This window comes from Colletotrichum aenigma (assembly GCF_013390185.1).
Source record: "Colletotrichum aenigma strain Cg56 chromosome Unknown KSG_Cg56_contig04, whole genome shotgun sequence".
NCBI classification, from domain to species: Eukaryota; Fungi; Ascomycota; class Sordariomycetes; order Glomerellales; family Glomerellaceae; genus Colletotrichum; species Colletotrichum aenigma.
The window spans coordinates 1,078,507-1,099,860 of record NW_023500910.1 but is presented as its reverse complement, the minus strand read 5'-3'; the positions used below and the strand labels follow the sequence as shown (position 1 = coordinate 1,099,860).

The 21,354-nt window shown below is 51.9% G+C and overlaps 7 protein-coding genes across 7 annotated transcripts; 2 read left to right on the top strand and 5 right to left on the bottom strand.

The window, feature by feature from the left end:
* Nucleotides 1–1,972: 1,972 nt before the first annotated feature.
* HSA32 (Protein HEAT-STRESS-ASSOCIATED 32) lies at nt 1,973–3,090 on the bottom strand (the record flags this gene model as incomplete). The annotated part of the gene is made up of 3 exons (XM_037321444.1): nt 1,973–2,548; nt 2,621–2,738; nt 2,795–3,090. The coding sequence occupies 3 exons, from the start codon at nt 3,088–3,090 to the stop codon at nt 1,973–1,975; spliced, it is 990 nt and encodes a 329-aa protein (XP_037180177.1).
* Nucleotides 3,091–3,758: 668 nt separating this feature from the next.
* CGCA056_v006192 (uncharacterized protein) lies at nt 3,759–8,563 on the bottom strand (the record flags this gene model as incomplete). Its single annotated transcript, XM_037321443.1, has 6 exons — nt 3,759–4,073; nt 4,125–4,415; nt 4,619–5,355; nt 7,750–7,964; nt 8,025–8,179; nt 8,321–8,563. The coding sequence occupies 6 exons, from the start codon at nt 8,561–8,563 to the stop codon at nt 3,759–3,761; spliced, it is 1,956 nt and encodes a 651-aa protein (XP_037180178.1).
* Nucleotides 8,564–9,446: 883 nt separating this feature from the next.
* On the bottom strand, nt 9,447–10,991 carry CGCA056_v006191 (putative FAD-linked oxidoreductase; the record flags this gene model as incomplete). Its single annotated transcript, XM_037321442.1, has 1 exon — nt 9,447–10,991. One exon carries the CDS (start codon nt 10,989–10,991, stop codon nt 9,447–9,449), a length of 1,545 nt encoding a protein of 514 aa, XP_037180179.1.
* Nucleotides 10,992–11,886: 895 nt separating this feature from the next.
* On the bottom strand, nt 11,887–12,973 carry CGCA056_v006190 (Short-chain dehydrogenase TIC 32; the record flags this gene model as incomplete). Its single annotated transcript, XM_037321441.1, has 2 exons — nt 11,887–12,533; nt 12,592–12,973. The coding sequence occupies 2 exons, from the start codon at nt 12,971–12,973 to the stop codon at nt 11,887–11,889; spliced, it is 1,029 nt and encodes a 342-aa protein (XP_037180180.1).
* Nucleotides 12,974–14,352: 1,379 nt separating this feature from the next.
* On the top strand, nt 14,353–15,655 carry CGCA056_v006189 (Transcription factor BOA15; the record flags this gene model as incomplete). The annotated part of the gene is made up of 3 exons (XM_037321440.1): nt 14,353–14,813; nt 14,895–15,576; nt 15,635–15,655. 3 exons carry the CDS (start codon nt 14,353–14,355, stop codon nt 15,653–15,655), a joined length of 1,164 nt encoding a protein of 387 aa, XP_037179540.1.
* Nucleotides 15,656–18,196: 2,541 nt separating this feature from the next.
* CGCA056_v006188 (uncharacterized protein) lies at nt 18,197–18,901 on the bottom strand (the record flags this gene model as incomplete). Its single annotated transcript, XM_037321439.1, has 1 exon — nt 18,197–18,901. One exon carries the CDS (start codon nt 18,899–18,901, stop codon nt 18,197–18,199), a length of 705 nt encoding a protein of 234 aa, XP_037179539.1.
* A 1,662-nt stretch (nt 18,902–20,563) lies between these two features.
* On the top strand, nt 20,564–21,040 carry CGCA056_v006187 (uncharacterized protein; the record flags this gene model as incomplete). Its single annotated transcript, XM_037321438.1, has 3 exons — nt 20,564–20,616; nt 20,674–20,812; nt 20,891–21,040. 3 exons carry the CDS (start codon nt 20,564–20,566, stop codon nt 21,038–21,040), a joined length of 342 nt encoding a protein of 113 aa, XP_037180394.1.
* Nucleotides 21,041–21,354: the final 314 nt, after the last annotated feature.

Sequence of the window (21,354 nt, the reverse complement as noted above, 5' to 3'; positions counted from 1 at the left end):
TCTAATTATCTACTTATTTAGAATCAGAGTTAAAGTTATAGATCTCTTATAATTAAGCTCTATATTAACTAAGTTTATAAACATTTAAGTAACTCTAATATATATATAATACCTATATAGGAATTTTTGCGATTTTTTAAAGATAATTATAAGCTATAAAAAACCTATTTTAGGGCTAAGGTTATAGAGTTATTAGTAATATTAGGGGTGGAAACTAGTTCTTTACATAGAAACCCAGTATTTGACCCCCGGGTAAGCAAATCCACTCTGGCCTGCCGCGGGGTGATTGCGCGTCACGCCCCCGTCGCAGACTGTGCGGGCTTTTGACAAACGGACGGTCCCCTGTTGCGGTGGCCAAGGTGTGGTAATTTATCTGAAGTTGGATGAGGGTGGGGACGTTGCCCAACTCTATTTGAATAAACTCGAATGTGACAATCTCGCAACGGTGGTCCGGGGTCCCACTCTTGAAGGAAAAGCAAGCAATACGCGGGATTTGGGGACTGGATTCTTGGAAGAATGTTCTTTTCTTCACTAGAGGGGAAGGATGATGGATCCGGGGGCGAATCGGGAGGATTGAGGGTTGGATGATGATGATCTTTTTGGGAGGGTTTGTTTCAATGTGGACGGCTGTTTGTGATTGATTAGATTTTCTTTTGGTGTAGTGGTAGTAAAACGGCGGCTCATTTTGATTCCAATTTGCAAGGTGACGGAGGCTTGCCCCGGTTAGATGCTCCGACGGGTTCCTATTGGCGGGCATGATTCGATCGCAAGATATTAGGTCGGATTGGGGGCCCAAGGTGCCATGTTTGTGGTCCTATTTGGGCCTTTTTTTCGCGTTTTTTTCTACAATTTCTCTCTTGTTCATCTGGTCGCTACGTCATTGTACCTGACGTCGCGACTTTTCTTTCTTGTCCCCCCCCCCCTTCCCCCCGGGGCAAGTGCGCCAAGTACAGCGGCGGACCAAAAAAGCTTGGCCTGATTTTAGCCCCTGAGCGCAGGTCCTTTGGCTCCGTCCTGGGCTTTTTTCCTACGGGGGGAGCCACTGGAAAGGGTTTGTATGTAACGGGAGTCCACCGTCTCGAACGATTGTGAGACCCTGAGGGGGATGTTTCTGTTGTATTGCGGCGAAGGGTGTGCAGATGAGATCGTGATATGCCGAGGTGTGGGTTGTTTGGAGTGAGCGAGGCGGCTCCGCTGGAGGTTGGAGCATGGAACAGGTCTAGATTTCTGTGCGATGCGCGTCTGGAACTTCTCTACGATGGAGAAAGGGAGGAAAAGGGGGTTTGGGGTTGGCCGAGTCGGGACCGGGGTTCACTTTGTGGGAGCCTGGCCGGTCGACGGATGTGCGGGAGGCGGCGTTCGGGGCCGAGTGGTCGGGTGAGGCGCCGGATAACACGGAACGGGAAGGGGAGGCGTGATGACGAGGCCTTTTGGTGTGGTTAGCGATACCGCACCGGGCTCGGGAGAGGCGTGCCGGATGGAAGTTTTGATGGGCGTGAACGCGTATGCTTATTGCACTCATTCATATTGATTTTGAGCGCCAAATTTTGTATGATGGGAATCTCAGGTGGAGGAGTGCAAGGCGGGGGCATTTTAGGGGTTGAAACTATCACCAGTCGACGGCCGCGTGGACTCGTTGGTTTCGATATGCGCACACGATGGAGGAACGGCTCGTTTTTGCCGTCTACAAGTTCAACATCGTGAACGGCTTTATTTCCTCAGCTTCGGTTTCGAAAGTCAAACGCATGTGCGGTCGCGAGCGGCCCGCATCATTCGGATTGTGGTGAGCCGAGTCTGAGGTAATACCTTGGACTGGCAGCAAGCCTTCAGGCAGCCTTAAGTAGCGCCAAAATACCCTCAATTAAATTTCTACGGCAGTATCATCGGAGAACGCTGCTGTGAAATCTCTCACTGTGAAACTTGCTTAACATGGCAGAGTATTTGACAAGAAACCTTCCAGACTGGAATTTGTTCATCGGAAAGTAGTAATCTTCCCAAACGTATCCGCCATTCCCCAAATCCCAGCCCTCAGCCCGCTCAACTGCACAATCTGCGAGTGATCCACGAACAGATTCACATCAACCCCAAACTCCCTCACATACCAGTTAAACACCGCCGGGTCCGCCGCCTCGAACATGACCTTCTCCATCGGCAGGTCGCGCAGGATCTTCTGTATCACGTCCGTCCGCCAGGACGTGACGTTCTCGGTGATGCCCTCGCTCTCGATCATGATGCGCTCGACGCCCATGTCGATGAAGCGCTTGCCGAGGTCGACGACCTTGGACGGGTCGGACTGGCTGCCCATGCTCTCGAGGCCGGCGGATGAAGTGTCGCCGCCGGCGCCGAACTGGATCCCGATCTCGGGCTTGGGGGCGAGGTTGAAGGACTGCACGCGCTCGACGAGGCGCAGCCAGTCGGACGGCGGGAGGGAGAGGAAGCCGGTGGAGAGCTCGATGACGTCGAAGCCGAGGCGCTTGCAGGTTTCGAGGTAGCGATCGACGGCGGTTAGGGGCGCGGATTGGGTTAGGACGTGCTCGATCCAGCCGCCCTGGTGGATTTGTTAGGTCAAGTTTTCTTGTTTTGTCCCGCTAGGGTATTTCAGGAGTGAGATGGTACGCACCGTGGAGACGTAGACGTCGTGGTGGTGGGCGAGATCGATTAGTTCCTTGAGTTTGTCCTCTGGGAATAGGGAGAAGGAGCCGCCAGCGAATTTGAGGCCATCTACATAGTGACCCATCCTGGGAGCTAGTGTGAGATACAGGAGCTTCATGGGGTAAAATAGGTGTGCACTCACGTCTCGAGAACATCTTCGAGATACCGCTTGCCCATGACAGAGTAGTAAGGACCTCGGATCTCCGTCACCGACTTGGTGCGAGGTTTAGGGTCCCGCGGGTTGTGCCTGATGAAGCCGTAGCCGTTCTCATCTTCGAGCATGACCTTCGGTCGCGCGACGGCTGTGGAGGCTGCTGGGGTCGATGCCGTGAAAGACCGGGCAAGCGGTGTGGAGATCGCTGATGCCGTGCGGAGAGCGGATGCGGCCGGTCGGAGTGCCGATCGACTGGCTAATCGGGATGCAACGCCGGAGGCCATGATTGGGGTTCGGGGCTATGGGGCACTTCAACAATTCTCCTGCTTTGGATTTTCTGGTGTTTGAAATACAGATAATGGTCTCTGTTTTTGCCTCTTCGGCCGTCTTACAACTGCTGTCTTAAGTAATTGTTCTCTCGGGGGCACGTAGATCTGAGGTCGAGATGACATCACATTCTTGCATCCGATGTGTCACATGAGAACCACATATCATCGAAGACCGCTCGGTGACAGAGATGTTATACGTAAGCGATAGGAGAGATCATGCGAGCTGGATGGATAACTTGACACTAAAATGACCTATCAACTGCTGAAGGTCCCTGGTGTTTGGTCGCGATTGAACGACAGTCGCAGGCGGCGTCGGGATTATGTTCACTGTCCAACAGTATTTTACCGAGGAATACGAAAGACTCTCAGATTGGCTACTCCGACATATGTACCAACACCTCCCAGATTGCGAAGAGAGTCGACCTTTGTGTGACAAGCACCCATTCTCAACAAGGTATTGAGGCCGTCTCAATATGGAGGAACAGTTTCACGACCAACAAGAAGCCACCTGTTGGATACCGTTAAGACTGGAACTGCCTGTTGATATGCAGGGTTGTTGATTATGCCGCAAAGTCTGTGCGAAAGTTGAAATCATCTTTTACACACCTTACTCTAAACGTGACTTACATCAGGAACCTACCACTGACCTGATCCATGGCGTCACGAACATCAACCCTTTTTCCGCCAGCTTGCAAAGTGTGAATTGCCTCCAGAAGCAATCTAATCTTCTTGATATATATACCCCAAGGTTCTGCCTCCCGCAACGTTTTGATAACCCAGTCACGGTGTATAGGGTCCGTGGTAGACAAGCCGGCCAAGAACATCGATGAAGGCAGGATGGACGGCGGTGAGTTGGCTCGCGATGGGTCGTGTTGGATCCTGAGTTGATGCTGGAGGATTTTGGATATTGATTGGTTTACGTCAAAGATTGGCATCGGCTGCACCGCGTGAGAACGGACTCATCCAAGGGAACATAAGAGTTGACTTACGTAGATTTGTGAGAGGTACAAAATGGCCGAGTGCAGAGCTGATGAAATTATGTGATAGTTATACTCGGCTGTGCCGAGAACCTCATTCGTCATGATGTCAGAAGCCTGGGCTCCCGTCGACTGAGGCCTATCACGATCGCAGCGCTCAAGCTCCCTCCGAATGCTCTCATACAGTAACTTGATCTCCGCAGTTCTTACAGGCGCGCTACTGGCGAACTCTGCCTCGAGTTGATCGTGGATTCTAGCATCAATCTCGCCAATTCTGTGACGGAAATGTTTGCTCGAAGTAGGCTATAAGACGGAGTAGAGACGACGGAGGTGTTGAAGGGGAACAGAAACGACAAAGCAGGCATTCTTTCGAGAGCTCTCACAAGCTTACCACTCCCCAATCTAAAGCATGTGCCGCGCGCGTCTAGAAGAGCGAGACGAAGGACTATTCTTCGGACGAGACTATTTGGGTCAGCTAGCGCCCTTTCACATTCTTTGGTCGATACGATCTCGACAATCTCCGTTATGAGATCGAAGAGAGCGTCGATGCTGCCACCCATCACATGAAGTTGTTTGATCCGGATAAAGAGGGCTGAGAGAAGACTTGCAATCTCTTTTGCATTAGTCTTTCTGTATTGACAAAAGGTTTCCTCGGCCAGCTGGTTGAACCTGGAGGCTCCGTCGCAATAAGTTGGGTCATTGATTGAGAGGTGGGAGGCCGAAAAGGCGAGTATAGCGTAGAGAAGAGGTGGAAATGTCAGCGACTGCGTGAATGCCGAGACGAATAGATTGCTGGACTCTTTCGTGCGGTCGTCTACCTTGGAGTAGCCCTTGATAACCTCCAGATAATGTTGGATCAAGTGGCGGTTGTCGTCGTTGATGACGTCTGACACGTCGCCACGGCCCTTAACAGAAGACTCAGCACCAAGAGCGCTGGAACTATCTGCCCCAGACTGCCAAACGGCAGCTGAGCCAACGCTTGTCGAATCTGCCAAGCCCCCAAGAGGATTATCGATAGTTGGGAAAGGGAAGAAATCATCGAAGCTCTCGCCTGCGAGATCGAAACCGAAGTAGCTGGTCTCGAAGCTGATATCCAACCCAAGAGTGGCGGGATGACTATTCGGTGTGCCAGTAGACTGACGAGACGCATGGTCAACATCTTCTGAGGGGCTATCTCGTGTGATTGTCGGTGTCGGCTGCTTAGACACTGGTGTAATGTTCTCATTGCTCGCTTCGGTCGCACCTGACGAGGGATCAACTGAAGACGGAGGTCCGTTCTCTGCGGCTCGCGATTTCTGTCGACGTTGATCAATCGTCCGCCTTCGTTTTGGTGGTGGATCATAATCCTCGCCAGGCTCTGATGCCCTCCATTGGCATTGAAATCCCAGCCGTTCGCAATTGAGGCATGTCGAAGGCTTATCCGCTTCTGTGTATGGTGTTGAATTGGCCTTACGGCAACGAATCCTACGTGTCTCACACGTGTAACACACTACGCTCGTGTCAGCTAAGGTGCTGGACCTTTCTTTCAAGAGAACTTACCGGCACGCGGGCTTTTTCTCACGATGGTCATTGTTTTGCGGTGAGACTACCAGTTCACTGCCTGTGGAAGAGAACAACCATGGTCATATTCAATGGCCTATAGCCCTCAAGATACGCGTGCAACGGTGTTCTGTGGTATTGGTCAATTGTAAGGAACTTGTTGTTTCTCCTCACTTGTTTTCGGCCACCAACAAGTGAATCAGGTGTTGCTATCAATCGGAGAGCGAACACGACCGGTATTAATATCCGCCGCCGTACGCGCTATGCCTCTTATGCCCGTATATGGCTAGTCAGCGGAGTCATCCTTGGTGATATGTCTGCGAGTAGCCGGTCCTCGTGACACTCGGGGAGCCAATAGTTATGTAAAAGAACTTTGATGGAAAAAGTCGGATTGTCAACATTTCGTTATTCGTTTTTCTTGCTATTTTGACTTCGGGTGAGATTCTTAAATGTGTCATCATTTCAACCACGGCGTGTGCTGTGCTGTGCTGAGCGAGCAGACAATTTCAATGAGTGTTGATTATTATGTACAGATAATGAAGTACGTGTACCTGTAAGGGGCTGGCCCTAGGCTTGTTCAACGTAGAGGTGCCGTCGATTGACTATTCTAAGCTGAAGAAGGAGGAAAGGACTTTACAGGGATAGGCGCCTAGCAGCAGTGATGCAGACCGGGGCTAGGCGGTGTGCTACAGCAGAATAGTGGATCCGGCGGAGCTGGATCTCGGTAGCTGCTCCGGCAAAGCCGGAGATCTCGGCCGGGCTCTAGCCCGTTACAGTACCCAGGCGAATAGCCAAATACCACCAAGAGAATAACGACGTTGAGGAAAGTGGTAGGCGCAACGAGAGGAATCATCGTAAGGACGCTGCAGAGGATGATGGCTAAGGGTTTACAACAGGGCCAATAGCGATCGAATTCTAGTCAGTACGGATCCATAGCAAAGCTCAGGGAAACCACCGTGTAACACACAGCATCGTGCATTGAATGATTGAATGTGGGTACTCCCAACCCATTTCCCCTGGTCATTATATGGCATATCTAAAGGTCACCAATTGCTTTTAGTCTGTCGTATACGTAAACTCAGGGTTTGAGCCAGGGAGTATACTGAAGTTCTGTTCTCCAACATATTTCTGATGCCGTGAGTTCTCACGTTCTGGCAGATCGGCACTACAGTCAGAAGAGCGTGGCAAATTACCAATTCCTGCGGTTGAGCTCGAGTCGCCGAAAAGCGCAGGCCACTTACTCAACATTTTGAAAGCTAGATTGTATGTTGGGGCCTCGCTCTCCAAAAAGAATTCTTTCGCTTCGTCGGTTGATTAGTATTCTTGTTCTTAACCTTCTATCAAGGGGAAAGGAGGTTCTGACTTTCCGAGTGAAAGTGAAATGAGCTTTTTCTGCACAATTTACCAAGTTCCGAAGCGCAGAAGCCAGTCGACTACGGCTCAAAAGGGACTGTCTCTATGATTGGCATCCATTGAAATATGCATCATCTGCACCACAATTTGCACATCGAATGCATTGCGGGAAACACAAAACTTTCAGGGATCGTGACTCATATTTCCAGACCTATCAGCTTATTGACTTTCGGCGGGTAGACCACCTTACTCTTATTTCGCGCCATTCGAGCGAAACCGTAGAATTTCGTTCATCGCGTGGCAGACACTTTCTGCATGCCTGCGCCCGCGGTAATGGTGGGGCTGAGTAATTCTGCGTGCACCAGAAGCAGGATGATGTGTCTGGAAAAGACCAACACATTTTGTTTCTCAATCCAACGCACCATCGGTTGACGTTTCGTTTCTCCCGGAAAACGATATGGGAAAATTTGAAGGGAACTTGGGGCCCTTTGCGCCAACGCTCGAAGATCTTTTTGCGCCAACGCTCCAACTTTCCGCGAGGGTCCTTGGGGGGCTTGACCGACCTTACGGTCCCTTTTGTTGATTCGGCGGACGGCCTTTTCGTCGGTCTTTGCGTCGCACTTTTCGAAGAGGGCATGCGAACGCGCGGTGTGTAATACAACATGAAATGTGGAGTTGGCCCTGTAAGCGGTCAGAATACAAATAGGACACAGGCTCTCTTAGCCGTCTTACAAGTTTAACTTACATGCAGGGCTGCGTAGACTTGCTGCAATACGTGTTCGCTGCACGAAACGTTTGATCTTCTCTTCTGTTACCGGTTGATTTCTGACAACAAAAGCTGTTTCTTTGCCATCCAGATCCCGTCGGCACTTCTGAATCTGCAGGATCTTTCTCATCTCGTCTCTTTTCACCTTCTTTTCTATTTGCCACTTTCCTAATTGACGCTTATACTGTCTTTGTCTGCATGCGGATGTGAGTTTCATCGACATCTATCTGATTAAAGGGAGAGTGTTGACTTACGTAGCGACGAAGCCATACTCGCCCTCCATGATACTCACCAACTCAGACAACTTCTTGCCCTCTATCGAGTAGAGATATTCGATTGTGTCACGCCTGTCATCCCAATCGCTGGCTGATACTGGGCGCTTCTTTGTTATGTGGGGTATTGGCATAGCCTAGGTCTGAGCGACTGTAAATCCCTGTTGTGAAATATTGGCGTTGGCTGCAGTATTGTGAGATCCTAAATGGTTGGCGAGTAGACCTTGCCAGTCCGGTAAACTCTGGGCTGCCGTTTCCTGTGGCGTGAAACGACCCACATAGTCCTGCTGGAGCGAGATCTGATGGCCGAAGTCAAAGTCACTCATATTTGTTTGCGCCCCGATGAAGGACATGTCAGGCGTGAAGGAGGTGGGTATCTGTGATGCGGCAGTGCTAAAATCGGTGTTGTCAAGATCGGGCCCTGCCTGCCAAGTGTTGTAGAGGCCTGAAAGCAAGACATTGTTGTGAAATTCTTCGAGTTCGAGGTCGAATATCGGATCAGTAATGTCATTGGAAAACATGGTGGCCGTCAAGAAGCACCGACGCAGCGCACCAACATTCCCATCTCGCAGTCCGGGATGTGAGCTCTATTTATCACGGCTTTCTTGGTTCCTCAGGTTGAGGATATCGACAGGCAAAAGTCTCCTGCATAGCTTGCCAAGGGTCTCCTGCATGGCTTCAAGGGTGCCAAAAGTCTCCCGCAGCTATGCAGGGGACTTTTGGGGCTGGACGAAAATCTCTGCGACCTGATTGGACCAGGAAGCCAACAGGTGTCGAACGGATGCATCGCACCTTAATTCTCGATTTTCCGCGATTTATGTAAGACTGAAATTTTATTGAAGCACGCATTCAGAACAACGGAATACTTCTCTTTAGGGTTGCAATTGAAGGGCTTTTAAAGTTGTGAACTGTGTTCGATGGCATCATCGGGGTTCGGGATACAGAATACAAGTGAAAAGCAAACTTTGATTCGCCGAGAACGCATGTCAGAACATCGATCAAGGAATCCGTCAATGAGCGAGCATCGTAATCTTCTCCATCATACAAACGGGCTGCGTCGCGGCACATATACTTGGCTAGACTTTCCGCGTCTGAGTGAATAGACGTCAGAGTATGAAACGATCCGTTGAGCCGCAAAAGTCTGAAAGCGTGCGACCTGTGTATCGTTGACTGCATCTCAGCAGGATCACGTAGCTGGACACAGCCCCATCACTGGATTGCTTTAGCGTCCATAGTAGCTGCAACTGCATAAGATCCGCGATGGAGGTGGTCACGTCAAGATACAAACATTGCAATACCAGCGATAACGTTCGTCGAGAGGTGATTGAGAACGTTGGTTACTTAGTTTGGTCATTTACTACACGTACACGGTCTTGGGAAACAGAATCAACCAAGGCAATTTCATCAATCCCATAAAAACCCGCCGTCCCGCCTCCACAGACCAGCCGGATCATATCGCTTCTGCACATCCCGCAAGAACTTTTGATTCTCCTGGCCGTAACTCGCCTGCACAGGTTGATTCAGCAGTGCATAGTTCATGTACCTTGGGTTCGTCCGATAGAAGTCTGCGTTCTTGACGGCTACAGATCCAGTGACAGCATTCGAACTGAGCACGCCGGGGGCAAAGGCCGTCGCCATCGAATCACCCTCCTTGCTTATTTCTTCGACAAACCCAAACATCTTCGCGTCGTCTTTCGCCTCTCCCCATGCGAGTGAGTAGTCGATCCACGCAGTGTCGCCAGCGTCTGGCTCGAGACCCATCACATTTTTGACGCCCGTCACATTCTCGCCCGCGCTCATGACGCGGGCGGGAACTGGGACGAGTGCCATTGAGAAGAGCAGTCCTACGTCCCCGGCCGCCGTGGCGTTGGCTTTGTCACGGAAATTCTGCCAGTGCTTGAGGTAAAGGCCACCCCCATGCGGCGCCTCAAGGTTCGGGAACGTGTGGCCACCGATCAGCCAGCGCTTGAGAGGCAGGTTTCCATTGTTATTTGATGCAATGAGGGCCGAATAACTCTGTGCGGTGGTGCTGTCTGCCATGGGCTTGGCTGCGTAGAAAGGGGCGAAGGGACTGGCGTCCCCAGCAGGTGGAGAGGGGCCGTTGTAAAAGACGTACACGTTGAGGAAGGACAACTGTGGATTCGCGCCGCCTCCCATGCTGAGGTAGATGTGTGAATTGGGGTCGTACTTCGCACTGAAGGTCTGCGTAGCGTTGAAGACCTCTTCGGCTTTGTCGATGGAGAAGGACAGAATGCCGCCCCATATCTGCGACTCGAGAGGATAGGTCTTGAGAGTGAAGCGCGTCACAATGCCAAATTGGTTACCGCCGCCCTTGAGTGCGCGGAAGAGGTCAGGCTCGGACGTTTGATTGACGTTGGCGATAGTTCCGTCGGCAAGAACAACCTCATAGTTGAGGACGTTGTCGCATGCGAGTCCGTGTAACCCGCTGAAGTAGCTGAGACCGCCCCCGACGAGAAGGCCGCCAACACCGATTGCTGAGAACCGGCCCCCTATGACTGTCACCTTCTCGGCTTCCAATGTTTTGTACACATCCACCCAACGTGCACCGGTTCCCACAACAGCATGGCCTTTGTCGGCCACATTTTGGGTCCCGTTGATCAAGTCAAGCGAGATGAGGACGCCCCCGTCGGTGTTTGACCAACCCGGCGATGAGCCATGACCGCCGCTCTTAATGGCTAGTCGGACATCTTTGCCGGAGGCAGACAGTATCTTGACGATGGATGCCACCTGCTGTGCGTCTTTGGGACGAGTGATGCAAATCGGGCTCAGACTGCCGGCAGTTTGGCTCCAGTAGTTATCTTTGACAGCTTGGTATCCGGTTGTGTTCGGCGCCAGGAACGCCTCGGCTGGTAACGTCGCAGCAAGAGCTGAACAAACATCACCAGCGGTCGAGGAGGCAACGCCTTCTACTGCGAGCAGGACTGACATTATGAGGCCTAACAGTAATGTGTGGCGCATTTGTTGGGCCAGGCTGCTCCACATCATCCCACAAATTGACGTCGAATAAACAATGATGTGAGGTCCAAATGAAGCGAAGAAGAAGTAGAGAATCAGAACAGTGTTGAACGGCAAATCCCCCGCATTTTAAACATCTCCCACCGGGTTGCACGCGCACAAGTACAAGGGCACTGATCCGTAGACTCCGGTGCATTCGTAAGCCGAGCAACCCGACCGGTTCGCATCTTCTCGAGTTTTGGCTTCCGAGGCCGACGAATGCAAATGATTATTCGCAAGCAGTCTTGGTTCCGAATCACTTCAAGCAAGCACGTTGGGGATACTGGATTGTTGTCTGTTCGAGGTGTCTCGTAAGATATCGAATAATGCTCAGTACGGTTGGGTGTGATGAACTCATGGATATTTCGTGCGCTATTTTTATTGGACGCAGGTGCTAGAGTCATTCATTTCTGATTAAAAGCGTATGTATTTATGAAAGCCTGCGTGAAATGGTACGTTCATGCACAAGGTATCCCACCGGCTGCTCTGCGCTACTTTACGCCAATGTGACACTACGTCGGCAATTGAGACACTTCAACCGACAACTCAGAGACTTTTCACGACAAATGAATGAGAAATTGACATCGCTTAATGAATTAATGACTAGTTCGGGTTTTGGATGTCCTTTATCGGCGTAAGTTGGAATCAAAACTACCTGAGTGGTAAGTCAAAGGAGCGCTTTCGTCCGCGAGCCTATTCTTAGTGGAACTGTTGAATAACATAAAGTAGTGTTTTGCTACTGAACGTAGGAAACCAGTCTATCAAAGAAACCCGCAAGAGATGAAACAAAACCAGAACCTCTATATCATACAAAGCATGCCAAGAAAATCTAAAGTTCCAGCTTGACACCAGTAAGCTTCAAGCTAAGCTCCCATAGCTTATTCTCTCCCTCCTCGTCAAAAGCATGGGGCCCATATCCGTGATCCGCCATGGCCAATGTAGTCTCTGGAGCTGCAGGGCCACCGAGAGCGACGTCGAATAGATACTTTCCGCCCTTGCCCTCCCAGACATCCGCAACAGCAGCCCAAGTAGGCGTCGCAGCGCCCTGCTCTGGAGTCTTGGTGCCAGCTGCAACCGCCGGGTCAGACATCCACGTCTCAGCCTGCGCAGGGTCGATGTGCACGTGGAGAGGAGTCGTGCAGACTCCAGGCTGGACGCTCACGGAGTGCACTCCGCGGGGACCATAGACACGGTCGATGTAGTTGGACATCCAGATATTGCCAGTCTTGGACTGCCCATATGCGAGCCAAGGGTTGTACTCGCCCGTTGTGAAGTTGTAGTCGTCAAACCTGATGGGGGAGAATCTATGACCCGAGGAGGTGATAGCCACAACGCGGGAGTTGAACTGAGGGGTGCTGCTGTTCATGAGCGTCGGGAGGAGCAGGGTGGTTAAGGTGAAGTGAGCCAAGTGGTTAACGCCGAACTGTTCGTCGAAACCATCCTTGGTCTTGGTTGGCTCAGCGAGGGCCATGATACCTACGCGAATAATTAGTTTATCTCTACACTGATGGTGAGTTACGGTATTGCGACCTACCAGCGTTGCTAATGAGCACATTGAGCTTTGTTGACTTGGCCAAGAAATCCTGAGCGGCCTTCTTGACAGATTCGAGGGAGCTCAAGTCCATGTCAATGACTTCTAGCTTTCCACTGCCTTTGGAAGACTTGGTGATGTCTTCTACGACACCCTTGGCCTTCGCGGAGTTTCGAGCGGTGATGTAGACATCGGCGCCGGCAGTGTGGATCGCACGAGCGGTCTCAAGCCCGATACCGGAAGTGCCTCCGGTAATCAGGACGACTCGGTCCGTCCATTCGTTGCCGAGCTTGCTGTCCTCAATGACTTGAAGAGCAGTGGGGCGAGCATCTCCGGGGCCCTTGGGGTTGGCGAAGAGATCAGCGTAGGGATGGAAGGCGTCCATTGTGAAATGCTTGTGATGTGAGTTTCGATATTAGACGTGGTGAATTTCTTGATGATATCGGGTGGAATTTAATTATCGCAAGAGATCCTGGCTATGTGGGTGTGTGAAAAGTGTGATGATGATGTGATTTTCAAGGCATGAAGCAGAGAACGCAAGCTCATTATATATGTTGAAAGTGCCCTTGTGCTCCTTCCGTAGGTACCATTGTATTCAAACAATTACATGTTGCGAATGCTGGATATGCCGTACTCAACATTCCCAATTGCCCGCTCATGGCCGTAGTCGATGCCACGCCGCCGTGATGCGCTCACACTGTCCGCCCAAGAATGCGGGGAAAGCGGCGTTTCTCCAGCCAAGGGCGCACTGAATTGTCCGCTCAGGAACTCCAATTGTCCGCTCCAACTTGCTTGGATGGGGCAATCGACAGGGCTTAGCGGAACGAGCCTGGGAGGCGTCGCTAGTCCTGATCCTTCAAGGGACTTTTGAGCTTATGTCCGATTCAGGCACCGCAGAATGCGCCTTTAAGAAGCAGGCAGCACAGAAATAGTGGAGGCAACCCAGCGGCTTTTAGGTTGCGCCGATAGAGATGTCACACGTGGTTGGCGGTCCGGCGACGGCCGCTTTTTCTGCATGTCAGACTGAGGTTTCGCAAAGCTCGCTCTCTCATTATCCCGCATTCGTTATGGCCGTTTGACGTGAAGCGGAAGAGTTTGCCCGATGCTTGTCTCGTTCATCTCATAAGTGGTGCCAAAAGCATGAGCGGACGTAGCAGCGGACCTCGCACAACACCTTCACTTCACTCCAATCCCTAAGCCCAGGAGGGCAAGCCGTACTGCCTACCGGTGAATTCCTCTTTCCCCCCTGTCGCAACTATGTCATCTTCCCTTTCAGAAACGAACGTCCGTTCGGATGGCCCTACAGAACGGGCACCTCAATCATGCCGTCAATGCAGGTAAATTTTCACAAGGCTGCAAGATGAGCCATCCAAGGATGCCTAACTTCTGCCCAGGCGCCTCAAGAGGAAGTGCCCGAAAGATCTTCCCTCCTGTGCTCTAGTATGTCTTTGACGCCGTTCATTAGCTATTGTCGATGCTGATGATACTTGCTTGAAGTGCGTTCGGCTGGGCAAGAAATGTCAGTATCCAGCAGGACGCAAGGCCTATGGCTCGCCGCAGGAAGATTTGGAGGATATGCACTTCACTTCAATGTCAACACCAACCTTGGCATCTGAAGTTTCAACCTTTGTAGCTCCATCTGCTTCCGAATTTCCGGCAGCATTCTTCCTCGATGCAGATTTATTCCAGCCAATCTCTCACGACGCCTTGAGATGCACATCGGAAGTGCCCCCTTACATCTCCGAGCTTCTTGGTCCCGACATGATGGCTATCTGTGAATCGTACTTCGGCTCTATCGACCTCTGGCTTCCATTCGTCAGTAGAAAGAGGGTGAGGCAAGACCTAGAAGCGGGTGTCTCGGCAGAATTGGCCCTACTCCTGCTCTGCATGAAACTTGTATCGGGATCTACCCCGGCTGATAATATGAATCAATCCGCTGCTGAATCACCCACCTATCAAGCCGCTCGGAGATTTGCAAATGCATTGGAAGTCATCATTCCGACGTCTATGCGTCTTTTCCAGTCTCTCGTGCTCATAGCTCTCTACGAGATTGGCCACGGCATATGTCCCACCGCTTACCTTACGATTAGTCTTGCTGCAAGGCTCGGCCTTTTGAGAGGGGTGCATGATCGTAATAATGCCACGCAACTCTTCCAAACTCCACCAACTTGGACTCATTGGGAAGAGGAGCGGAGGACATGGTGGGCGACTTCCATCTTGGAGCGGTATGTACAACGAGCAATCACGTAGCCGCACGGCTTTCACAGAGCAGAGACAAACAATCATAGGCAACTAACTTGTCATAGTTACATGAACCTTGGCCCTACAGGATTTCCTCTAGCTACCCCTGAGCCCGTCCAAGGCGAATTACTGCCTATATCGGACACGGAATGGTTTCGCGGGTCAATAGGAACAAGCCAACCGCTTTACACGACAGGCTTCTCAACCAACTCGGAGATTGGTCCTTTTGCACGAACTTGCCAGGCCTCCCATATACTCGGTCGAGTGCTTGCGCATAGAAACTCTCGAAAAGACTCCGTGATTCAGAAGGAAACTCTGGATCAGGCACTCCAGCTGGAGGCAACGCTGGGCGCTCTCGATTCTCACCTTTCTCAGTCAACGGACGGCGGATCGGCAATTGTCGACCTAGCTCTTTGTACAGTCGCACGGCTGACCTTGTATCATGGCTATGCATGCATCCAACCCGGCGCCAGAGGGGAGAGACTACCGGAAGAAAGCGACATGCAAAATGCTTCGATACGCGGGTTGAAGCAAATCATATCAGCACGCGGCCCAATGATCGCGACCTTTGTCATTCAGCAGGCGGCAATTGACGTCAATAGTCTGAGCCCACTTGTGATCCAAGTGCTGTACGACATTGCGACCGAATGCCAGTGGTTTGTCCGCGAGGGCGATGTTGCCGATGGCGCAGACACGACTCTGCAATTGGCTATGGAAGCTTTGATACTGTTTTCGGAGCGGTGGACGGTAGCAGGTGCGTATCGCTTTCGTCAAAAGTAACATTCGCGTAGCTGACAGCCAAAAGTTCAATGTCTCCATCTCTTAAATAGTTCGAGCGGGCATTAATGCGATCTGCTATGCCAAGACGGCCAAGAAATGCCATCGGGCTTTGTTTTGCTTCTTTTCACGTCAAAGAACTTAAGTTGTTTTCTCTTAACCTCTTGGCATGGGCCCCCCAGTGAACCTTCAGCAGTGATTGAGTCGTGTGTTGAAGAAAGTTACCGATCGACCACACCACTACGAATTTGAAACAATCGCAACTTAAATCCAGATCTTTGGGATCGGAATATATGCCAAGGAAACCCTAGATTGAGTTTGCACCGACAGTTGGACTTGCAGGGTTCCTTGGCTGCGGGCGTTCGTCTGATGAGGTTGCATTTGATAAGAGTGTAGCGCTTCAACCTCAATTGGTCTTCAACCTCACTTCAACTTTTGGTACGCTCAATCGATTGCAACGTTCATGACCTATACTGCACGTTAGCTTGACCAAAAAAATCCCTTATGACGCGGTCGCGATTGCAGTGAGTAGCTCACCGAGAAATGGTACATCAGTCTTGAGTCTCAGAGTTGAGTTGATTAGAGCCGCTTCAACACATTGATGCAGGAAGTTCACCAACACCACGTATTTTTCCCTCAGCGGCATGAAGCATGAGTCAACTGAACAGATAAGCCAACTCTTGTTGCCGGGACAGAGTGGGAAAGTTGACATCCCGATTGGGCGAACGTTGTGTTGATCACATCGGAAGGTGGGCAACGCGGCCGAAGTGTTTCGGTGGCCCGGGCTCCGGAGTTGTCCAGCGGAACTCTCCTTCGGAAGATATGTCAAGATCTCGGGGAGCGGGCCCGGGGAAACAAACGTGTGAAAGGTCCATCACGGATCTCAACCGATCACCTGCATTCGACTGAGTCGAGTGAACTTGACAGAATGCCACAATTTTAACTTCCAGTGCAACATCTCCCGTGATGGAGCAGGCGGGCTCTTCGGTAAACTCTGTTGATTGTTTCCCACGTGAGTGGGATACTTGCACTGCTCCAAAAGTGGTCGGTGCTGACCTCATCCAAATTGCATACTGACTCAGCGTCGTGAGGGAGTCCATGAACGCTCCACATGCTGAGTTTCGTTCAACGTTCAACGAGCAAAAAGGCCAATATTTGTGTAAGTGTGGTTCGAAAATGGTGTGTCGAGGGTTATATATCTGTGAGGTTACGGATGAACGGAGGTTGTTAGTTGTTGAAGGCTAGTTGCGCTTCGAAACTTGGAATCAGGAGATTGGGCGTACCAAGTTTGGGCGACAATAGTGCCGCGGAGGCATCCAAAAGGATCCACTCGACCCTTGAGAGACCGCGAGTCGGTCAGCAATTGAATATCGATGACACACGACGTGGTCACTGATATTTCACAGCCCAACGGGGCTGTAGGGTGCTGACGACGACCCTCTTCACGTGTCGCCGAGAGAACCTAGACGTCGCCGAGGTGTCCATGGGCATTCACGATTGTCTATGAAAGCTCGCCGAAACTCTCGTGACACTGACAGGGGCAGTGAGCATCAGGTGAGCATTCAGCAGCTGCATTCGGGACGTGCCATCCCGCAAAACTGACTCGCCAGAGATCTCCTGAGTTGAAGAATTCGGCTCCGACTGGCCCCAAATATTACCATGTTCAGAATATGGGAACGTTTGGAACTGGCGGGGCTGATTTCTGGACAACTCATACGGATAATATTACAGATACCGCCGTTACCAAGCTTTGTGGTCGAAAGGTGGCTTGGCGGAGGTTCGAGGCGTGTTGACTCAATTAACTTATATTGGATCTCGGGGTTGACTACCGATTATAAACTACAATGCACGAGGTGATAGGCATGATGAGTCGTCAATTAGTTGAAGGATCCGAGAACCCGCATCCGAATACGTAAATGAGCTGGGGACAAGAATTCAGGTGAGGCAGCAATCACATGAGGTGGTATGCAACATGGAGTCGGCTAGTCAGCAAGTCGTGAAGGCATCGGGCCGCGAGGTTGCAAGCCGACTGGCAGTTGCAATGCGGTATCTGACTCAAGACTGTGCAAACACATTCAATAATGGCTAAGTGTCTTGTGACAACGTCTCGTGTGAATGAGTCAATACAACGCAAGGCAATTAAGCTTACTTGATCAACATCAAAAGAGACTATGCAGATGAAGACATTTTATCGCATACATGAATAATCAAATAAGCATTGAATTCAAGTAGGCATTCAAGCGTGTAAAGGCAGTAATTGATCTTAACATAGCATGTTGCTAGTCTACTCCAGTTCTATCCCCAAAGTCTAACAGTACACAAAACCAGGAAACAAACATAACTCGCGTGATAACAGATGCAGAGGGTGGTATAAGAGGACAAAGTGTATTGACATTAACTCGTGTGTGGCAGTGTCCCGGGGGGTTGTAAGAGGAGACCTCTAAAGCTCCTTTCCGTTCCAGACGTCCCTGAGGGGTAATGGCTACTCGCAAAGTTCGCAAAGTTCACAAACATGACTCTCGCCAGGTCTCGTCTACGAGGCGCTCTCAATGGCGATGTCGTCGGTCCATATCGATTAACGCGCACGCGCTTAGTTGTGGGAACCCTCGCCGATGCAGAAGGGGACGGGGTAGGTGGTGCTGTTGCAAAGGCGGATGACACCCTTGACCCAGTTGAGGTTGCCGTAGGACTGGTCGGTGTAGGTGTCGGAGGTGAAGGGAGTGTAGCTGGGGGAGTCGGTGCAGCCCTCGAGGATGTTGCCCGTGATGCGGCGGACCTGGGGCTGGGAGACGACGAGACCGAACTGTCCCTCGGGAACAGTGAAACGAAGGTTCTGAGACTCGGTGGAGGTCCAGGTCTTGGTGTAGGAGACGGAGAGAGAGACACCGAGGGCGATCTTGGGGATGGTGTAGGACAGGCCGGCAGTGACACCGACGGAGTTAGCAAGGGAGTAGCCCTTGTCAACAGAGACAGCGACGTCGTTGCCGACAGAGTTGACGACGGGAGACATGGGGACGTCCCAGTTGAGGAAGGTGTCGTCGGTGAGGATCTGGAACTCGGTGGATTCCTCGCAGCCGCGGCGCTTGAGGCTGGGCTCAGGGGCAGAGGCGACGCGAGCTCTGGGGGCAATCTGGAGGTCACGGGCCTTGATGGCCTCGTACTCGTAGTCCTTCATGACGGTGTAGGAGTCATCCTCGCCAACAACGACGACGTCATCGTAGTTGAGGGCGACGGGCTCCGGGGCGGCGGCAGCAACGCCGAGGATGGCGGAGAGGGCGATGATGGAGAAGCGCATTTTTGAGGGTTTGAAAAGAGTGTAAATGGGTCTCTTGCAAAGGAGTGTCTTTGAGAAGTAAAGAGTGAAGGTTGATGTGGGAAAAGAGTGTGGGGGACGAATGGTAACGGAGAATGGACTGGCCTTTCAAGGTGGTGATTCCGAGACTGTGGGTGGGAGTCGGCTGTCTTTATACAACAGGGACATGTTGCATCTCGAGCGGCGGCTGTGAAAGGTCATCCCCAGTCTGAGAACCTTTAGACTATCGGATGTCTGTTCGTTGCTTGACAAGCCGCAGCCTGGCCGTTGCGCTCGAATGTTTCCACTGCCTCAATGTCCCTTGTCCCAGCATAGACGGTGAAGCGCACTTCCGCGCGCAAGATAGTCGGCCGACAGACAGTCGAGCACAAGCCAAGCGCAAGTCCGGGGATGCCGGTGCAGGAGAAGCACTTGTGATCACATCGACATGGTCAGCTTGCCAGGTGCTTTCCAGGGCGGAATGTCATTCAACTCCCTAATGGGGAGAAGAGATAATATCGGCTTCATACTATGACTGAGGCAGGCCCAACTGCAGTGCGACTTTCCACTGACTCGAGAGCTGCAAACCGGAGATCGGTGCGGTCCCGGCAGTGGGGGGAGGCGCGGATGGATATCAGATGGCATTCAATAGCACGAACACGAACAAGGCAACACTGGGGTCTCCCGGTTTCACATTGAGAAGCGTCCAACCAGATCCGGGCTAAGGAGGGAGCTCAAGGTGTGCAGAGCGTGGAGTTTTGCGGCTCTGAGGTCGTTTCTGCCCAATTGACTTTCGGGAAGGTTACCGAGTCATGACAACCTCACTCCGGCCCCGGCTCACCGTTTCATGCGACATCATCCATGCCCCTGCACTCCCCAATGAGGCAAGAGATTATTTACTCATGCAATCCCGGGCCCCCTGCTGACCCCGTCTTTCCACCCCTGGACCAGGAAGCCCACCATGGTCCATCAGACGCGAATGCTCCTCCATCAGCCCAGCTAGCTTGGAAATCACCAACACCGAAGCCCCAAAGGGCTGAACGATGCCCTGCTTCGCTTCTCGCCTCACGCTTAGCTTCCCCTTTAGGGCGCGCATAGAGTTTGATAACGGGAGCGAGGAGACTAGCCCACGATGCCATCAAGGGATTTCCAGCACCGCCCGGAGGGGCGCCGAGAGGTGACATGGCATCCACCGGCGCGTCCGCAGTAGATGAAGATCAAACTCCCTGGACAGGCCACAGGGTCGTCGGACTCGGTGAAAGGGTCGCCGGACGTAATGGCGGTTCGGGTGGAGACCGCGCTCTGCGCACTGAGCAGTCGGATGACCTTTACCGCTCGTTGGAACTTGGCACGTCCTGGTCATCCGCGTGGTTGTGGTATGTGCAGTATCCGACGGGTGTGCGCATGGAGGTGTCCAGTTGTTTATCACAAAGTAGGCACTTGACTCGTACTGCACGTGGAAGTCATCCGTGGATATAAACCACCAGAGCCTCCGCCCCAGGATCACGATATCTCACTTCCAGCTCCATCCACGCCCACCACATTCTTTTCTTGTTCCGATCTAGTAATCAGAACCAACTCAGTTCATTCATTTCACCACCAACTCCGTTACAGTCACTACCTTCTCCAAACCCATCCCACCCAACCACTCTCAACACCGCCAAAATGCAGTTCTCCATTGCTAAGGTTGCCTCCCTCTTCGTACTCGTTTCCGCTGTGTAAGTCTCAACTAGTCTCGGTACAAACCGAACGTCAATGGCTAACAGACTATGAAGTTCTGCGAACTTGCACGACAACTGCGCTTGCCACAACGGCGACAGCTACAACTGGCGCATCACCACCAAGGCCTGCGAGCTCTACAGCTCCAAGAACTACGAGTGGGGCGTCGGCGTCTACGACGAGGCTTCTGGACGCGTTAGTTTTTCCCCTGCCGCCCCAGCCAGCCGCTCGCGGCTCGCCTATCCCATCAATCTCGCTAACCCGCCCCCCTAGTGCGTCAAGAAGACCGACAACGACCGCCTTGCCGGTAAGGAGTGGGAGGCTGCCTGCCGTGAGGTCGCCACCGGCGAGGGCTTCGCCTGCGCCGACGGCAAGGGTCTCTACTGCAAGGCCGACTCCGACTCCGTGCGCGGCCGCTGCTAAGCGTCTCGTGGAGATGCTAGGGTCCAGATCACCATAGGGCTTGCTTTGCACTAGTCCTGCCTTTTCTCTTTGAACAACATACCACACACGAAGCGAACCGGCCGAAGCCTGTCCGTAAGGCTGGCTGGGAACATTCATCATTGCTCCACCCACATCCTTAGCCGGCTCTCTGGATCGTGGTGCCTAGGAGATCTTCAGAGAAATGGCATCTTGACCAGGAAGTGGCTTTTGACAAATCGTTAGCGGAATTTGGTCCGTTTAGTTACGAAATTCTAGGCGTTGTTGGTGTTCGTATCATATACCTGTACTGTGGT